This window comes from Microchirus variegatus, assembly GCF_963457635.1.
Source record: "Microchirus variegatus genome assembly, chromosome: 6".
In the NCBI taxonomy this organism is placed as follows: domain Eukaryota; kingdom Metazoa; phylum Chordata; class Actinopteri; order Pleuronectiformes; family Soleidae; genus Microchirus; species Microchirus variegatus.
The window spans coordinates 18,152,978-18,170,796 of record NC_139807.1 but is presented as its reverse complement, the minus strand read 5'-3'; the positions used below and the strand labels follow the sequence as shown (position 1 = coordinate 18,170,796).

The 17,819-nt window shown below is 41.3% G+C and overlaps 1 protein-coding gene across 1 annotated transcript in view; it reads left to right on the top strand.

Moving 5' to 3' along the window:
• Positions 1–17,819, top strand: part of gpc3 (glypican 3) — a gene marked incomplete at both ends in the record, with an annotated part of 119,971 nt that overhangs the window by 66,329 nt on the left and 35,823 nt on the right. The window contains one exon of the mRNA XM_083890724.1: positions 4,702–5,387. Coding sequence (XP_083746850.1) covers positions 4,702–5,387 — 686 coding nt within the window. The remainder of the gene's footprint in view (positions 1–4,701; positions 5,388–17,819) is intronic.

Sequence of the window (17,819 nt, the reverse complement as noted above, 5' to 3'; positions counted from 1 at the left end):
TCTACTTTTCCAGCAGTCTGTCCTCTGCCTCCATCTGTGACACTGACAAAATAAATGCTACAGCTAATTTTACCATGACCCAGTATGTTTCTGTGGGCTGCTGCTGCTCTGGTAATGTGTGCTCTTGACCTGCTGCAGTCGTATCCAGAATGTCACAGGTCCCTGACATGCAGCGCCTCTTCCCTCCATTAGAGGATACCTGATCCCGCTCAGGCTTTCACTGATGAAAGGGAGCGAGCAGCATGCACAGGAAATGGACTCACATTGGTTCTTATCATGACCCTGGTACTTAGAGCCATTGAATCGCATTCATGAAGAGCCCTCTTGTCTTTATCTTTACCATTACAAAGTGCCTCTCCTCTTTGTGGTGTAAGAGATACTACAGGTACTAGTTGAATTACAGGGGTTTGACGTAAGAGCCTTCCATAGAAACAAACAAAAAAGGCAGAGGGATGAGTATTTTCTCACTGCCTTCAAATTCCAGTCAATACCCAAATAGAAGAAGAAGCCTGGGCTTGTATCTAACCAGAAATGTTCTGTGCGTCTTTGTGAGGGCGTGTCTCCTCTCCTCGCTCTCTCTGTCTCCCTGTCTCGACTGGCAATCTGCACATCTGTCTGCTCATTGATCACACAGGGAAGGGCTCCGCTGACACAGTAGGGCGGCCGCAGCCCGAAGATCTAAACAGATGTTCGCTGCTCCCCCAGCATCCTCGCTCTCTCTGACTCACCCAAACACCCTCAAATGTTTTTTTTTGCCTTAACCTTTATTCACTCAGGAACTCTTTCTCCATGCAAGCAAGCTGTTTTCCTCTCTGTTTCGTATATTTATACACTCACTGTGTGCCAGAGATTACCCACTGAAGTAGTGTGGGGATTAATGGCCTGCTCAACCCTGCACTATGTAAATTCTGCTGAACTGTATCCTTTGTGGTAGCATATGTGGTTAACACAGTAAAGATTCTCACAGTGAATATGCAAACTAAAAATATTTTGCTTAAAAATATACATTTAAATCAAGACATACAGCCTGAAGGAAACTGAGTTCTAGTTTGTATAAGAGTGCAGCAAAACTCCTCATCATTATCACAGATTTGATTTAGAAATGTATTTGATTTCTTCAAGACAAGGAAAATAATTGCAGTATTTATTTTATATTTTGTAAATGGCATGGTCTTTGACAAAACTATTTGATATAAGATGTAACTTAAACCTGATTTGAGATTTAAGGTACGTTATGATACAATATACAATATTGTCATCTCTCTTTCTTAACCCTGAAGCTGGATTGTTGTCATAAACCACGTTAAACGACATGATCCCAATATTTCCACCATTCGAACATGTTTGACTCTTGAGGATGTGACTTCCCCTTAGATCGCAGCTCCCAGAGTCATGTATTGACATTATTGTGAAATGCCTGCATTCTCCTTTCAGCCTCTTTCGGACATAAATCACATTACAGGGCGAGGTAGATGAATGAAACGCTCACTGTGCTCTTTGTGCACACACTTATTATTCTGAGCTTTCGTTTTAGACATCAAGAAATTACGAGAAGTGCTCTGTGAAGGCAGCATTATGAGGGAAAAAGCAAAAAGCACTCAAATAAGTCAAATATGGACCCACATGTAGTGATATGATCCATTTATCTGCTGATTAATTGAACAGACATATATGTTTGAGTATTTCCTTCAACATCATTAATGTCCAGTATTTTCCTTGGTTCATTATAGAACAGAACTCACTAATGGTTAATATGGCAACATTTCAGTGTTGTCAGTTTGCTTAAGTGCAAACAAATAAAAAAACTCATAATGTATCAAAACGAAGTAGTAATAAGTTAAGATTAAAACAGCCTATTCATTCAGCTTATTAAAGGTTTTTTTTAAAAATGTATTTAAGTGAATTTGAAGGACAAAGTAGCACAAACACTTAGAGAGATTTACTTTAAGATACGATGTTGCTACAGGAGAGGAGGAAACCCTGCTGTAGGCGAGGACCAATGCAGGTGATGTTAAAATTCAACTCCTCCTCCTTCTCCTCCTCCTCCTCCTCCTCCTCTCATAGAGACATAAATCCCATAGAGACAACCTCCCGGTGAGATGTTCCCGTTAATGATTAAAGTATTAAAATATGATTCTTTGATGTGCTGAAATGGAGAGTTTAAGTCGGGCCGACACAGTTTTTCTTTATACATCAGCTATCATGAGCTACTGGTGTGTGTGCTTGTATTTGTTACCTTTCTGGCATAATCACTGACCTTGTCAGGACCAGTAGTCCTCACGGAGACCAAAACCTGGTCTTTAATTAGACAGAATGGAATATCTCAGGAACTGGTGGCTGAGAAGGTTAGTGTTGGACATTCAGTTCAGGGATGATGCTTTGTTTCATCATTGTTAAGTCAGTAAATTGATATTGATAAAGTGATGAGGTAATGTCACCATAAGCAGTTCAAAATTCTATTGATTCATGGTGTCTCAGCGTCCTTACAGGTGTGACCCACAGCAAATATCGATTGAAAATAGGCGTCTGATCCTGACAGTGATGTCACCATGATGCCATGGAGTCAGTACATTAGGTCATACAGATACGATGAAGTAATGTGTGATTTAGATTAGATTAGATTAGATTAGAAAGGCTTCATTGAATGAATAAAAGAACATGATCTACAGTAACAGATCAGTGTAGGGCTGGGTGATAGTCCAATAATAATATATACTGTGGTATCATTTTCTTAAAGGTGAAGTAAGTAGTTTATAGTGCCATCTAGAGGAGAGGCTGAAATTTACAACAAAGAACTGCTCCTCTGCTCACCCCCTCCCTTCCCTGAGCGATGCGGTATCCTCAGCCGGTCAAATGTCGTCCTCGTCGTCTTTCTCCGTGTCAGCAGATGAGGTTCGTGAGGTGAGGGAGAGGGCGAGCTACCGCGGCCGTAGCAGAGGAAGAGGAGAGAGAGGAGGCGGGACTTCCGCTACAAGTAAAGTGACGCTTGATTTGTTCTCTCGCGTTTGTCCTTACAGGCTCCGGTAGAAACATGGCGTCGTGGCAATGCAGTAGCGGCCCGCGACCATGTTATTTTACATGACTTTTTGAAACACTACGAAAATGAAACAAAGAATATTATACAACGACTAGACAATGTAAGAGCACATAATATGTATAAAAAAGTGGATTTTGGGTCATATAAACCCATAAATACTACATAGTGTCCCTTTAAATAACAATATAAAAAAGGTTATATAAATGTTCTATCTATAATGAATTTTACAATAATAAATGTATGTTTCATCATGATGACATGCCATTTTTGGCCATATTGCCTGCTTTAGATCAAAGTAACAACTAAAAGTGTTCATTAACAATCTCACTGTTGCTGAGACAAAAGTCCTTAAACATTCAGTCGAACACTGAGAGAAAATAAATAATAAATAAATAATATTCTTGGATGGCTTTCAAGGAGCAAAGGTGTTTTCAGTCTGGGTTAATGCCAATCACACAACCATTAGCATTGTCTGGTTCAGGTACATACAGTCTGTCATTGTGTGCACAAAGGTCTGCAACTTTTTGTTTGTGATGTGATGTTCTGCTCCTTATTTTATCATGTAGAAATCACACTCAATAAAACCTCATCATATCTCCCCACACAAAGGAGACGGAGCTATATCACGTTGTATTTCAGTGTCGTCCAAGGACCCAAATCCTTGTGAGGGCTGACAAGCTTCATTTGACCTAAACGAAACATGAAGAAAAACAAATTAAACCATCCATGCAAGAAAAAAAAATGAAATAACAGAGATAAAATGGTGAATGCTGCTGTAACACACGAACCAATCACTTCCTCTAATGTCCCCCTGCTCCCCCCCCCCCTCCGACCTCATGAAACAGCTGGGGCATCACACTCAACAAAGTGATGTGGAAGACTCGCTGTGGTATAAATAGGATTTCAGCATCCTTAGCTGCTCTTCTGTCCACAGCTTCATTTCACCGACTCTCTCTGATGCTCCCTGCTAAGTTCAGTAATGGAGCTTTAAATCCCCATGTTGTTGTGTCCTCACTTATTTTGCTATCGGGTTGATGATGGAGCTTTCGCTTCTAGTGCTACCTTGGTGATAAGACTTCAATTTGTGCCTTGAAATGCCACTGATTATTTTCCCTCCTCACAACGGCCACGCACCACTTCCTCTTGTGCCTTTTGTTTCTTGAAAACAAGCCATCCTAATGGCTCAGCCTCTCCCACATGATGGACTAATATATTCTCTTTCCTGAGCTCTTTTCTTGTCTGCTCTTTTGTTGTATTGAAAGGTAAAACCCCAAATCTTGCTTTTCATCTGTGGGAGAAGCTTTGTTTTCATCATATTTCAAATCATCACTCCTTATTGCAATATTGCGGATGTCTGTTCTCTGTGTTTTTTCTTGTGTGTGTGTCAGAAAACAACAGATTGATTAAAAACCATGCAAAGGGAAAGAGAAAGCGTGGGATGTTTCTCAGGCACTGACACCATTAGGGAAGAGTTGTGTGTTTGGGGAAAATTTATCTATTTGAGTGTTTCATGTTTTGGAGCTAAATTGCTTCCTATTTCTGACAGCTTGGTGCAGTTTGTGTGATAACTGAGACGTATTGTCACTTACTGAACACAACAGCATTCTAAAGTTTGCCTTTCTTTGGACTTAACCTGACTTTTCGTCTTTGTTTCTTTCCTGCAGAGGCTTTTGACCTGGTGCTGCGTCATGGCCGTAACTCCACTCTGTCCATGCTGAAGTCAGAGTTCCCAGGTCTTGGCAGTGCAGCCCAGAGCTCCGTTGGGCAGTTCTTCCTGGACATGGCGCTCTACATCCTTGGCTCAGACTCCTCAGTGGACCACATGGTGGCAGTGCTCTTCGGTCGCCTCTTCCCCCTCACGTACCGCCGTCTCCTGGGAGGCAGTGTGTCCTCTGCGTCTGAGGAGTGTGTGAGAGGAGCCTGGAAGGACTCGGTAGCATTTGGCCCTTATCCCAAACTCATGATGACCCGTCTGTCTCGCTCCCTGCTGGCCACGCGAGTCTTCCTGCAGGCGCTGAACCTGGGCATTGAGGTTGTCAACACAACTGACCACCTGCGGCCCAGCCGTGACTGCAGCCGGGGGCTGCTGAGGCTGTGGTACTGCCCGTACTGCCAAAGCATGCTGGGCCCACCAGCCTGCAAAGGCTTCTGTCAGGCAGTGATGCACGGTTGTCTGGGAGGAGCGGCCGAGGTCCAGCCTCACTGGAGGAGCTACGTAGATGGACTGGGGAAGCTGGCTGGTTCCATGAGAGGAGAGCAGGACATGGAGGCCGTTGTTCTAAGAGTGCCATCAATGATCAGACTGGCTCTGAAGCATGCCGTGAACGCACGTACCCGCCTCAACGCCCTGGTGAGTCTGCAGACCAACACACAGGCTACATCCATACATCAAGAGCCCTGTTTTCATCATGTCCATTAGAGGAAATCTGCATCCACACTAACACAGGTAAAAACATACACTACCGTTCAAAAGTTTGGGGTCACTTTGAAATGTCCTTATTTTTGAAGGAAAATCACTTTTTTTTCAATGAATACAGTGGAGGAAATAAGTATTTGATCCTTTTGTAAGATCATCCACTAACAAAGAAATGAACGGTCTATAATTTTAATGGTAGGTTTATTTTAAAGCTCATATATAGTGGTCCTGTTGCACATATATGTGAGTTATGGAGGTCTACTTACATACATTAACTTGTTTTTATGGTCAAAAACCTCCTAGTTGCTGTAAACGAGCCGATAAGAATCTATCTTTTCTGACGCTGTGCTGAGCCTCAATATTTCAGACATAAATCTCACCCCCAGAAGACAGAGTGTGTTGTGATTGGCCAGCCATCCTAGAGCCTTTCTGAACTGTCTTGTGATTGGCCATATTCAGCACTCCCGCTCTTATTAGCGCAGCTCCCCCCTCTGGAGCGGTGGATGCACTGCTACTCATTATCAAAACATTGTTTTAACAATGTTTAAAAATAGTTTCATCACGACTCCTCGCCACAGTCCCTTTTATGACTTTGACCCGGAGTCAGAAGACACTGTTGCTCGTGAAACACCTCCATTCTTCTTCTGTGGTTCAATGTACGCAACCGGATGTGCCCAGACTACTGCCCCGAGCAGGACGATGACGCAAGGTAATGACGCAGATACACACTAAAAAACAGCGTTAATTGGAACTTCCGGTCTAGGTCCGCTTACACAGGGAGAGACAGATTATCAAAAAGAAAATCCAGAAAATCACATAAAACTAAATATTTTTAATTATTTTGCAATTCATTGTGTGAAATAAGTATTTGACTCCCTATCAAAACATTACTTTTTTTCATTACTTTTAATTTTGGACCACAATCTTTAAGGTTTCGAGGCTGTCGCTTGGCAACTCAAAGCTTCAGCTCCCTTCACAGATTTTCGATAGGACTTAGGTCTGGAGATTGGCGAGGCCGCTCCATGATCTTGAGCCACTCCTTCATTGCCTTGGCTGTATGTTTTGGGTCATCGTTGTGCTGGAAGACCTGTCCATTTTAGGTTTCCTGGCTGAGAGAAAGTGGTGGTCACCCAGGATTTCATGGTACAAGGCCCCGTCCATCTTTCCCTCGATGTGGTGAAGTTGACCTGTCCCCTTAGCAGAGAGACAACCCCAAAGCCCAATGCTTCCACCTCCATGCTTGACAGTGGGGATGGTGTTCCTGGGATCATAATCTGAATTCCTCTTCCTCCAAACACGGCGAGTTGAATTGATTCCAAAAAGCTCAATTTTGGTCTCATCTGACCACATCACCTTCTCCCAATCATTCAGGTGTTCAATGGCAAACTTCAAACGGGCCTGTACATGTGCCTTGTTGAGCAGGGGGACCTTACAGGCCCTGCTGGATTTTAATCCATTACGCCGTAGTGTGTTACCAATGGTTTTCTTTGTGACTGTGGTCCCAGCTGCCTTGAGATCATTAAGAAGCTCCTCCCGTGTATTTCTGGGCTGATCCCTCACCTTTCTCACGATCATTGATACCCCACAAGGTGAAATATTGCATGGAGCCGACGGAGATTGACAGTCATTTTATGTTTCTTCCATATTCCAATATAGCACCAACAGTTGTCTCCTTCTCACCCAGCTTCTTGCCAATGGTCTTATAGCCCATTCCGGCCTTGTGCAGGCCTAAAATCTTGTCCCTGATGTCCTTAGAAAGTTATTTGATCTTGCCCATAATGGAGAGATCTGCAAAGAGGAGTGGAGTACAAACCTGGTGATGAACTAAAAGAAACGTCTGACCTCTGTACTTGCCAACAAGGGTTTCACCACAAAGTACTAAGTAATGTTTTGATAGGGGGTCAAATTCAACTCAATGAATTGCAAAATAATTAAAATCTTTTGTTTTATGTGATTTTCTTTTTGATATTCTGTCTCTCTCCTGTTAAAATAAACCCACCATTAAAATTAAAGACCATTCATTTCTTTGTTTGTGGATGATCTTACAAAATCAGCGAGGGATCAAATACTGATTTCCTCCACTGTATAACATTACATTAATCAGAATCAGAATCAGTCTGGTTTTTAATGGAATATGTACATAGGTGTATAGAGGCCCATTTCCAGTGTTCTAATGGTACATTGTGTTTGCTAATCGCATTAGAAGGCTATTGGATGATTAGAAAACCCTTGAAAACCCTTGTGCAATGATGTTAGCACAGCTGAAAACAGTTTTGCTGGTTCTTTAACAAAAGCAAAGTTTGAAGGACAAAATTATTATTTGAATACAAATCATTATTTCTAATCTTGTCAGTGTCTTGACCTTGATTTTCTATTCATTTTGCAACGCTTTTGATTAATAAACGTGTGAGTTTTAATGGAAAACACAAAGAAATTGTATAAACTTTTGAACGGTAGTGTCCTGTATATCATGTGATCTGATTCTCTCCTCTGTAGTTGTTAGCTTAGTTTGAGAAAAATACTAGAGCAAAAGTCAGAGCATGGATCTCTGTAATGAGAATGAGCTGAGACTGGAGAGACCTTTTCAAACAGGTGTAGTGTGAACTCTGGGTTTGGGAAAATACATTTCTGTTGCAGAATTATGTGATTCACTCCACCAAAGAAGACATTACCTCATAATAAGAATTTACCCACAAGCAGCTACAGCTGACCAACCACATATTACTCCACAAACCAAAAGTGCACCTTAACTGAACCTGGAGAAAAACCACACACACAGGGAGAACATGGAAACTCCATGTAGAAAGACCAAAACCTTAACAATCATCCAAAATTCCGCATCCCCTGCATTCCTGCCTGCCAAAATCCCTGACCTCTGACCTTTCCTTAAATAATTTCCCTACCACACAAGCATGTGTTATTCTTTCTTTCTTTCTTTGCACAGTCAGGCTGATACAGGCTGAAACACGTACATCTGTTTTGCCACACACTCCTCAACACCGCTGACCCGTTATGTGTGGTTTCTACTGTAATAAAACAGTGGAGTTTGTTCATATCCCACATGGGAAGTCAGACGGAATTGCTCATGAAATATAAAGGCCTTTCTCTTTCAGAGTTACAGAGATGGATGGATGGAGCTTTTGCTCCTGTCTATCTGCTGAACTTTTCACTCTTACACCCCCAATCCCCACAGTGACCACATTTCCACTCAGAACACATCATTTATTAACACACAGGTTGACCTCACTTACTCTGCAGTGCGAGGGTGTGCTTATGTTCATGTTTTGCTGACTTGGGGGGAAACTGTCTCTCTTTCTCTCTCTCTCTGCCTCTCTGAGAGCCTTATCCAAAATCAAATAAAGACTGTGTAGGTTTATTTAAGACTGCACTTCCTCCCACCACAGGTGACTTCAGTCTGTTTATGGCTCTGTGTCTGTTTCCAGTGAATGGGATTACAGGTGCACTGTGTGTGTGTGTGTGTGTGTGTGTGTGTGTGTGTGTGTGTGTGTGTGTGTGTGTGTGTGTGTGTGTGTGTGTGTGTGTGTGTGTGTGTGTGTGTGTGTGTGTGAGACAGTGTCTCCTCTGCTGTGTCATTGAGGGGACAGACTCATTGTCTCCCTCAAGGCTAATATCATCTCACTGCAGAGTCATGAATGGAAGATGAACTGAAATTAAACAGCGCCCCGATCACCTCACCTCACATAAACAGTGCAGCTCTGACACTTGTGCATTAAAGGACCACTACAGTGTTTCATTAAGCCAATTAACCATAAATTGTCTGTACACTGTAATAAAACTTGGTGAGTGAGCACTTTTAGCTGAATCAATGGAGTGAGACAAGTTCACTTTAATGTTATTAAAGTATTAAAATATGATTGTGCTGAAATGTAGTGTTTAAGTTGGATTGACTCACGCAGGTGTGTGTGTTTTGGTTTTCGAGTGTTTGGACTCTGGCATAAACACTGACCTTGTCAGGCCCAGTAGGCCTCATAGCGACCAAAACCTGGTCCTAATGAGAAAGAGAGAGGCATATGTGTGTAAAATTCTTAATATGACTTTTTTTTAAGTTTCATTATTGTTATCATAAGTGAATCAAAAATGCAAAGAAATCATTTTTCCTTTGCTTTTTTCTTGGTCCGTACCTTAAAGGGTTAATAAGCTATTTATAGGTTGATGGGAAGTGATTCTTCAAAGGTCAAGGTCTTGATTGACAAAATATAGGGCTGTCAAAGTTAATGCTTTAATCGTTTTGATTAATACAGTTGAGATTAATGTGATAAAATCATTTAAAGCAGTTAATGCAAGTTTGTTTACTTCTGGTGTGTGCTGACCTCTGACATGAAAGCCAGGAATGATCCACGTGAAACAGTCAGTCAGATACAGGACAGATAGAGATCGTAGCTGAAGATGGAGAAAGGTGAGGGATTGTTGGGCAGAAGGTTTCATTTTAAGAAGCTGAGCAATGGAACCACTGATAAAACAAAAGTTACATGGGTGTCACAATTTACTGACAATGGCTCAAAGTTGCAATCCTTTGCCTTAACTGTCAGAAAAACAGTTGTGCGACTAATTGCGACTAAGACGACCTGGTTGACACTTGATAGACCTGAGTCTCTTTGAAACCACATAGTTCTATGTGTAGTTCTGTGTTTACAAAGAAACATACAATTAAACAATGGTGTCTGAAATGCACGCTGTCTGATTACTCATTAATTTAGGCATTAGAAGAAAAGCAAACTTCCAAAATCTTATAACTAACTGACAACCTAATAACTTGACTGACAAACGTAATAAATCATCGTGATGTAAATGTGTTCTTCTTCTTCTTTTTTGGAGTTGACAGACTGGACGCAGCTTTCGCGTTATTCTGCCCCCCACAGTCTGAAGACGTATCTGCATTTAAGGGGTGTCCCATTTCTAAGTGACAAAATAACCCTCAACACTTGGTTTTGAGGGACAGTTAAGATTAAGGGTTGAGCTTGAGGGTAAAGATTGAGGGTTAAGATAGGAATTGGAATTGGCCCCAAAAAGGAATTGCTGTTTTATGATCATATGGCATTATCATGTTATTAGATGTTTTATCTCTTCTGTTGGAGCAGCTGCAAAGGGGGTAGTTTCTTCATTAATTCAACATTTAGACTAAACCCTGTTCAACACAAAGGCAAGTAGAAAACTGGTAAGAGAGCATCATTCAAAGTGCGATGAGATGCCACATCAGTAATGGCACCTTGCTTACTTTTAATACTTCTCCAGATTTGTTAATAGCCACTATTCTCCCCCGAGTTTAGTTTTGTTCTGTTTACACATACAACACTTCACATCTCACTCTGTTCACTCATTCATCCACATTTACATCACTGCTGATAGGGGCTGACACACTCCATCTGCCATTACGCTTCTTTGTTGATTGCTTTCTTTATTTTAATGAATATTTACTTCAAAGCCGTCATTATCACGGTCTTGGAGACAAGTCGTGACACACAACGTGTAATTGAGTTATTGCATTAGTTATTTCAAATGAAACTGCACTTTTAAAAGCCAAATTAAATTGTACTAAATTGAATTTCTCAATTACTCAGTGGTTGGGAGTCAAATTGCAGCTGTAGATACAGAACATGCTGCACATGTTCCACACTTCCTGCCCTCAGGCTTTGATGAGGAAATAATAGAAGAAGCCAGGACAGAAGAAGAAGACATTAGAGAGAAAACCATCAATGTGAAATCTAGTGTGTTTTGTCAAAATACAAATACTTTGTTACTGTACTTAAGTACAAAATTCACATATCTGTACTTTGTTATATTTCTAGCTACTTTTACTTTTATTAATTTATTCATTTCCTCTAACTATCTTTGTTACTCGTTACTACCAAATAAAATCAGAAGAAGAAGAGTTGGTATTATGATCTGCATTTGTAGAGCTTTTCTAGTCTTGATGAGCTGCTTTACACATCTTTCACATCCATTCACACGCTACAACATGGGGTTAAGTGTCTTGCTCAAGGACACATATAGACAAGGAATTTATCTCACAACTTTCCAGTTGAAAGACAACTCCCCCTACCACCGAGCTACCATGGCACAATCCTAACTCCTCTTTTTTAAGACTTTTACTTCTAAAATGTAAAAAAAAGTGACTTCAACTTCTACCAAAGTCATTTTCTGGTAAGATATTTGTACTTTTACTCAAGTATCTCTTTTAGCTACTTTATACCAGACTGCTTTTTGGACTGATGGAGAGACCAATTTTTTGCTCTTCCAGTTTATATAATTAAACATTTTGAAGTTAATGGACGACGGTAGAAAGACAAGGAAAGGAGCTTGACACATGATCAACCACTCAACAGCTAAAGCTGTTAGGTCACCCAGGAAAATGCCTAGTACTAACAATGTGAAAGGGGAAATATCGCGACCTAACACACTGTAGCAGAGTCGGACACACCTCATTTAATAAAGCTAAAGGTGTTTTTCCTGCCCATTTAATGGGTCGCTATCAGGCTACAGCAGAGTTTACCGACGAGCTGACCATTTGAATCAGGTGTGTTTGAGCAGGGAAACATCTAAAACATGGAGGACAGTGGCTCCCCAGGACCAGGAGTGAGAAACCCTGATTTATACGATGAAGTCAAGCTACAGCTCAAGCTAACAGTGTGTGGAAACCCTCTGAGAGAAGACACTGATGGTTGATAACTGACACATTCTCTCTGTGGATCAGACCATTCCTCCTGTGGCTTCTCCCACCACAGACTGACAGCTCACAGCACGACATTCGTCTCCGTGCATTGACACACAAACAAATCTATAATAGTCGAGGCGTGTGGGTTATCAATCACTCTGGAGCCTGATCTCTTTTTTTTTCACACTTTTATTTAATTTTACGCATAAATGTACATGGCCATGTCGTGGCTGGCACTGCTGCCTTAAAGCAAAAAGACAGGGGAGCCTTTCTTTGTGGAGTTTACATGTTCTCTCTCCCCCCGTGTGTGTGAGTGGGTTTTCTTTGGCTTCTCCGGTTTCCTGTCACAGTCCAAAAACGTGTAAATTGACAATAGGTGTGAATGTGAGAGTGAGTGGTTGTTCGTCTCTGTGTGTTGGCCCTGAGATGGACAGGCAACCTCTCCATGGTTTACCACTGGAGTAACACACATTCACACCTACGGTCAATTAAACGCCTTTTCTCTGCAAGGCGAGGTACTGTGGGTCTACTACTGTACATCCGTAGACGCTGTCGGCAGACAATGCAATCAGACCACTCCTAACTGCTAGACTGTTTTTCTAACTGTCTCTTATTTAAACATTCTGGTTTTGTATTCACACCTCAACCTTTAATCATTAAAGCAGTAAGAGAAACAGATAGTGAGATCATGAAGTAGCAAGTCTCAGTGTCTCACACTTAAACCTGCACTTACATGTAACTTCTTTATTGTGTTGCTTTGTCAATGACACCACAAATACTCCTCTTTAAGTCTACTCCAGAGCTATGTGATCATCTTTGTGGGCTTAAAAAGCCAGGTGAGGCTCTTCATGAAAGGTAACAAACTAATAATGATGAGTCCACTTGTCTGTACAATAAATCAGTTTGCTGTATGATTCCAATAGGTAAGTGTGAATGTTAAAGGTGCATTATGTAATAAATCTAAAGCAACTGGCCATAAAATCCTCTTAATATGTCACAGAGACTCAGGAATAATGTTCATATAACAAAATGTTTTGAAATCATGTTTTGGCATGTGGCGCCATATACCGCCGTCTACCAATCATTGCAATCATTAGAGTCTCAGCTGCCGAGCAACCACGGGTTGCCAGTTACATCAGAAAACCAAACCTAAAAGACCTCTGTATTTTGAATTTGAATGTAGTCACCGTTTTTGGCCACATATATATATATATATATGAATTTTCAGCGACAAATGCGTGACATATTTTATTCCTCCATTCCCAGTGGCCAAAGAAATAGTTTAATTCTGTGTTGGAACAGGTGTTTTACCTGTGGGAATAGCAGAAAAAACACCTGCAAAAGGAATGGTGTTTTAGAGGCTTCATCTCACTTAAAAAAAAAAATCCTGGGTATCACAAATTTTAATAAGACAGAGGCTTTAGTGATACATCAATGTTTTGGATGTACTGCTGTCTTGTTGTTACATATAGTCGCAGCTTCTCTTACTTAACCTCCGCTCTGGTGAAAGTGCAGACTCCTGCTGCTGAGGGTGATAGACAGATCCACTCTGAGTGAAAATGTCCTGCAGGTGTGAGGGAGACATCTTCTCTCTGCAGACTTGAAAAATGTTACTCTGCCCGCCGCGATGACCATTCATTGTCTGCCAACCTCCTCCCCGGCAAGTTAACATCCATTTCCTCCCATCCACACAACTCCAGCGCAAATTTCCCAGTGTTCAGAGAGATGAAGAGGGCAGCCGAGAGCCCCGCAGCTCCAATCTATTCCCCTGTCAACGTCCCACCCCACTGCTGGGTCATCCACCTTCGTCTCTACTCCTCATCCCCAACATTCTTCTCTCACTTTCATCCCCCCATTTGTTTCTTATTCTTCTCGCTCTGCCGGCTGTAAGAAGAATATGCATGATTTATGAAGCTCTATTTTTATCGGTTACCGAGGAGAAAGAGAGAGAGGGGGGGGGGGAATGGCGACAAAGCAGGGGGGAAGAAAATGAAAAGTGGAATGGAGAGTGTGAAGAGCGAGCCCAAGGTGAAGGGGACAGGAGAGAGTGGAGTAGACATCCATCACCCTTCGACCCCTAGGCTGAACATGAAGATGAGAAGTAGGTTGAGACAGAAATATGATGGATCTGACCGAGTTAGAGAAGATACACTCACAACACAGCTGCATACTTAATTATGAGGATAATATAGTTTCCCTCTGTGACCCTTTGACATTGTCAGAAACTCTTTTTTCTTCTTCTTTGTTCCCAAAAATAACTCAAATCAAAATATCCAAATTTTTGTTTTACTCAGAAAACAAGCTCTAATTAAATCTGTGCTGCTTTTTCTTACATATGAATCCATTCAAAATACACTTTAAAGCTGGTGTGGACACAGAGATCAGATATAAAAGCCACTTGAGGTTTGAGAACACACTTGAGAAGAAAATAATAATAATAAACCATGTTTCCACTCTAAGTGCTGTAACATATCATCTTATTTATTATTTCATAGGTCTCATGTGTTTAAATACCCTCACAGCATATAATAAGTTTGTTTGACATTGTAAATGATAAAAAAGTAAGGCGATATTTTTGTTGATCCAATTATAACTGAACCAAAAACATTAGTTTAGTCTTTCTGCTTAAAAACATTGAACGGCAAGAAAAAAAAATACAATACCAGGTCCATTTGATCATTTGGTCACAAATCTTGTTTTGCATACAGTCATTTGTAATAAAGAGCAATTTCTTCTGTTAAAGAACATTTATTTCTTGTTGCACCTTCTTAGTAAATCTATCACATTAGCTTTCTTGTTTCCTATCTCACTTTATAATAATTCACACTCACTAATTGTCTTTGTTTCATTAGCGTCTCTCACGTCTCATGTCTTTGATAGATTTTTACAGCTCTGAATGTGTCAAGAACTGTGAATGAGTATGAAATTATTTTTTTCTCATGTCACCTGCATGTTGTAGGTCTGATATTTCTGTTTTTTTTTTTTATCACGTTGGACTAAAATACAAATAATTTGTGCTATTTCAATAATAGTTAGATTAGTAGGTGTGAGTGTGAGAGTGAAATGCTGTTGAAGTGTCCTTGTCATGGACATGGCAACCTGTCCAGGGTGCAGAGGCGATTCTAGAGTCTGTAGGGCCCTAAGCAAAAATTCCCAGGGGGCCCATTCATCACCACTGTTACAAATAATCTGACACCAACGAAAAATGTATGAGTTCAAAATATATATTTTTTTTCAATATGAAAGAAATAACATGGAACATTCTTGTAATTAGAAAGTATGTGAAAATATAAATGTAAAGAACAATAATATACTGTAAATAGCTTTTAAAAAATGATAAACTTAGTAAAAAAAAAATACATTACACTGTAAAGAACCCACATTATAAAACAATATCAATATATAGAACAATAAAATACTGTAAATAACTGAAAAAAAAACCATATATAAACTGAGTAAAATAAGTAATAATAAATAATATGCGTTACACTGTAAATAATCCTCTTCATTTTCCAACTTGCAGAACGATAACTTCACACAGGTTAATGTGAGGTGGGGCCCCTTTAGGGAGGTTTCCTACTGAGATGTCATTGCAAATCGCCCATTGTTGTTTAAGGGGGACTGGGAGGCGGCTGGTCACTGCACATTTTAGTGACCAGCCCCCCGAGTGTCGGGGGGCCCCCTATCGGCTCGGGGCCCCAAGCAGTTGCCTGCCTTGCCTGTTCACAAACTGCGCCTCTGCCAGGCCGTACCCTGCCTTTTGCTCCTTTGGCACTAGCAACCCCTGCAAACTGTGGAGGATAAAGCGATAGAAGATGAGTGAGTGAATACAAATATAAACAAACTCACCAGACCACGAACAAAGTGTGTGGGTAGTGGTTCATGAGGCAAAAAGGGTTTGGAGCAGTTGACCTAAACAATAGTTGTTTCACACTTTTGAACTCTTGTGCCGATAGTCATCAATAAATAAAGTTGTCAGAGGAAAGTGTTTCTAGCTCTTTGAATACTGTGATAAACACACAAACTTCACTAGTGATTCAGACACTAGTCCGTGTCAGTGAAGCTGTTCTCACAGTGCTACCAACTTCACTCAGCTTCAGGCAGTGTGTTCTGTTCTACACTGGATTTATGACCGCTTATCCACACGTAAAGAGCGTTTCAATAAATAACAACATAAAGCCTTGTTTAATAATCAAATTACATTTCAGGTTCAGGTCTCAAAGTCAAATCAAGACATTGTCAAACAAGTTACATCATGTTGTGGGATTTTCTGGTTTATTAAAAGCTGGGGAAAAAACAGTAGTGTTTCACCAAAAAGCTCCTACATGCTGGTGACAACAGTGCAGGGAGTAAAGTGGAGGAAGGCTATAGGTGCTGACTCAGTCTCTCCCTGGCCTGAAACACACATTACTCTCCATATAGTCTCCAGTATGTTGTTCTAGCTGTGTATGGCCCCCTGCCACCTTTGCCACACTGATAGTATCATCTTTCCTCCTGGAAATGTTTGTTTATTAATAACTCATTGTCATCAAGATGAATGTGTAAGCCGATTATACGTTTAGAGCGCCAGGATCCATGCGCATCAATATAGATTTGTTTGGAATTTATCTTTCCACTCTGTTTGCACAAGCAGATCATCACACGGAGCCTTGAGATGCAGGTGTGCAAGTGCGCGCTCGTGTAAGCCAAGACGTTTGTGTAAGAGTGTGTGTCGGATTACAGGCCGTCAGCACAGTTCTCTCTCAGTGAGACAGGCTGCTCAGTGCAGATAAATGTGTACAGATACTTCCATGCTGAGCCATGGCTTTATCTGCACTCTCTCCTGTTGGTTGTGTTAGTCCAGCCCTGGGTGATATTAATACCCCACTAATAATCCATGGAACAATCAACGTGCGAAGGTGGGGGTTTGGGGTTGGTTAGTGGTGGCAGTGGTGGGGAATCAGTTAGTCCCTTGTGCCCCAACTCCCCTACAGCTTCTAGGGGGGAAAAAAGGGAACCCAGCTCCAATCACATTAATCATGGCCTGTGGGAGCAGAGGAGTTCGCGCTCGAGGCACAGAAGAACGAGAGAGTTGGAGGAGGAAGATGTGGAGGGAGAACGTGGTGCGGCTAAGACAATGGGCTCTGAAGTGTGTGTGTGTGTGTGTGTGTGTGTGTGTGTGTGTGTGTGTGTGTGTGTGTGTGTGTGTGTGTGTGTGTGTGTGTGTGTGTGTGTGTGTGTGTGTGTGTGTGTGTGTGTGTGTGTGTGTGTGTGTGTGTGTGTGCGTGCGCGTGTGTGTGTGTGTGGGGGGGGGGTGTGCGTGTGTGTGTGTGTGTGTGTTTCCTGCAGGAGGGGAGTATTAGTGAAGATGGCTAACCAGGGATGTTGGGTATCAGTGAATTAGTATATGTCTGGTGTGGGAGAACTAAACCATCTGTGACTTTGTGTGTGTGTGTGTGTGTGTGTGCACTGTGGCTATCGCTGTACCCTTGGATGACAAAGCTGTATTGATTAACCCTGATGATTCTGTTTTACAACTAATCAGCATTTCTGTGTGTCAGCATACAAGCACCAATCAAGTGTGTGTGTGTGTTGGCAGTGAGGCTATTATGTAGGAGTGCTGGTTCATCATATTAATGGGCTTAGGTGCATTATATTCAAATGAATAATGACATTAAATGATTCATTTTTTTGTTGATGCTGAATATTCTTCA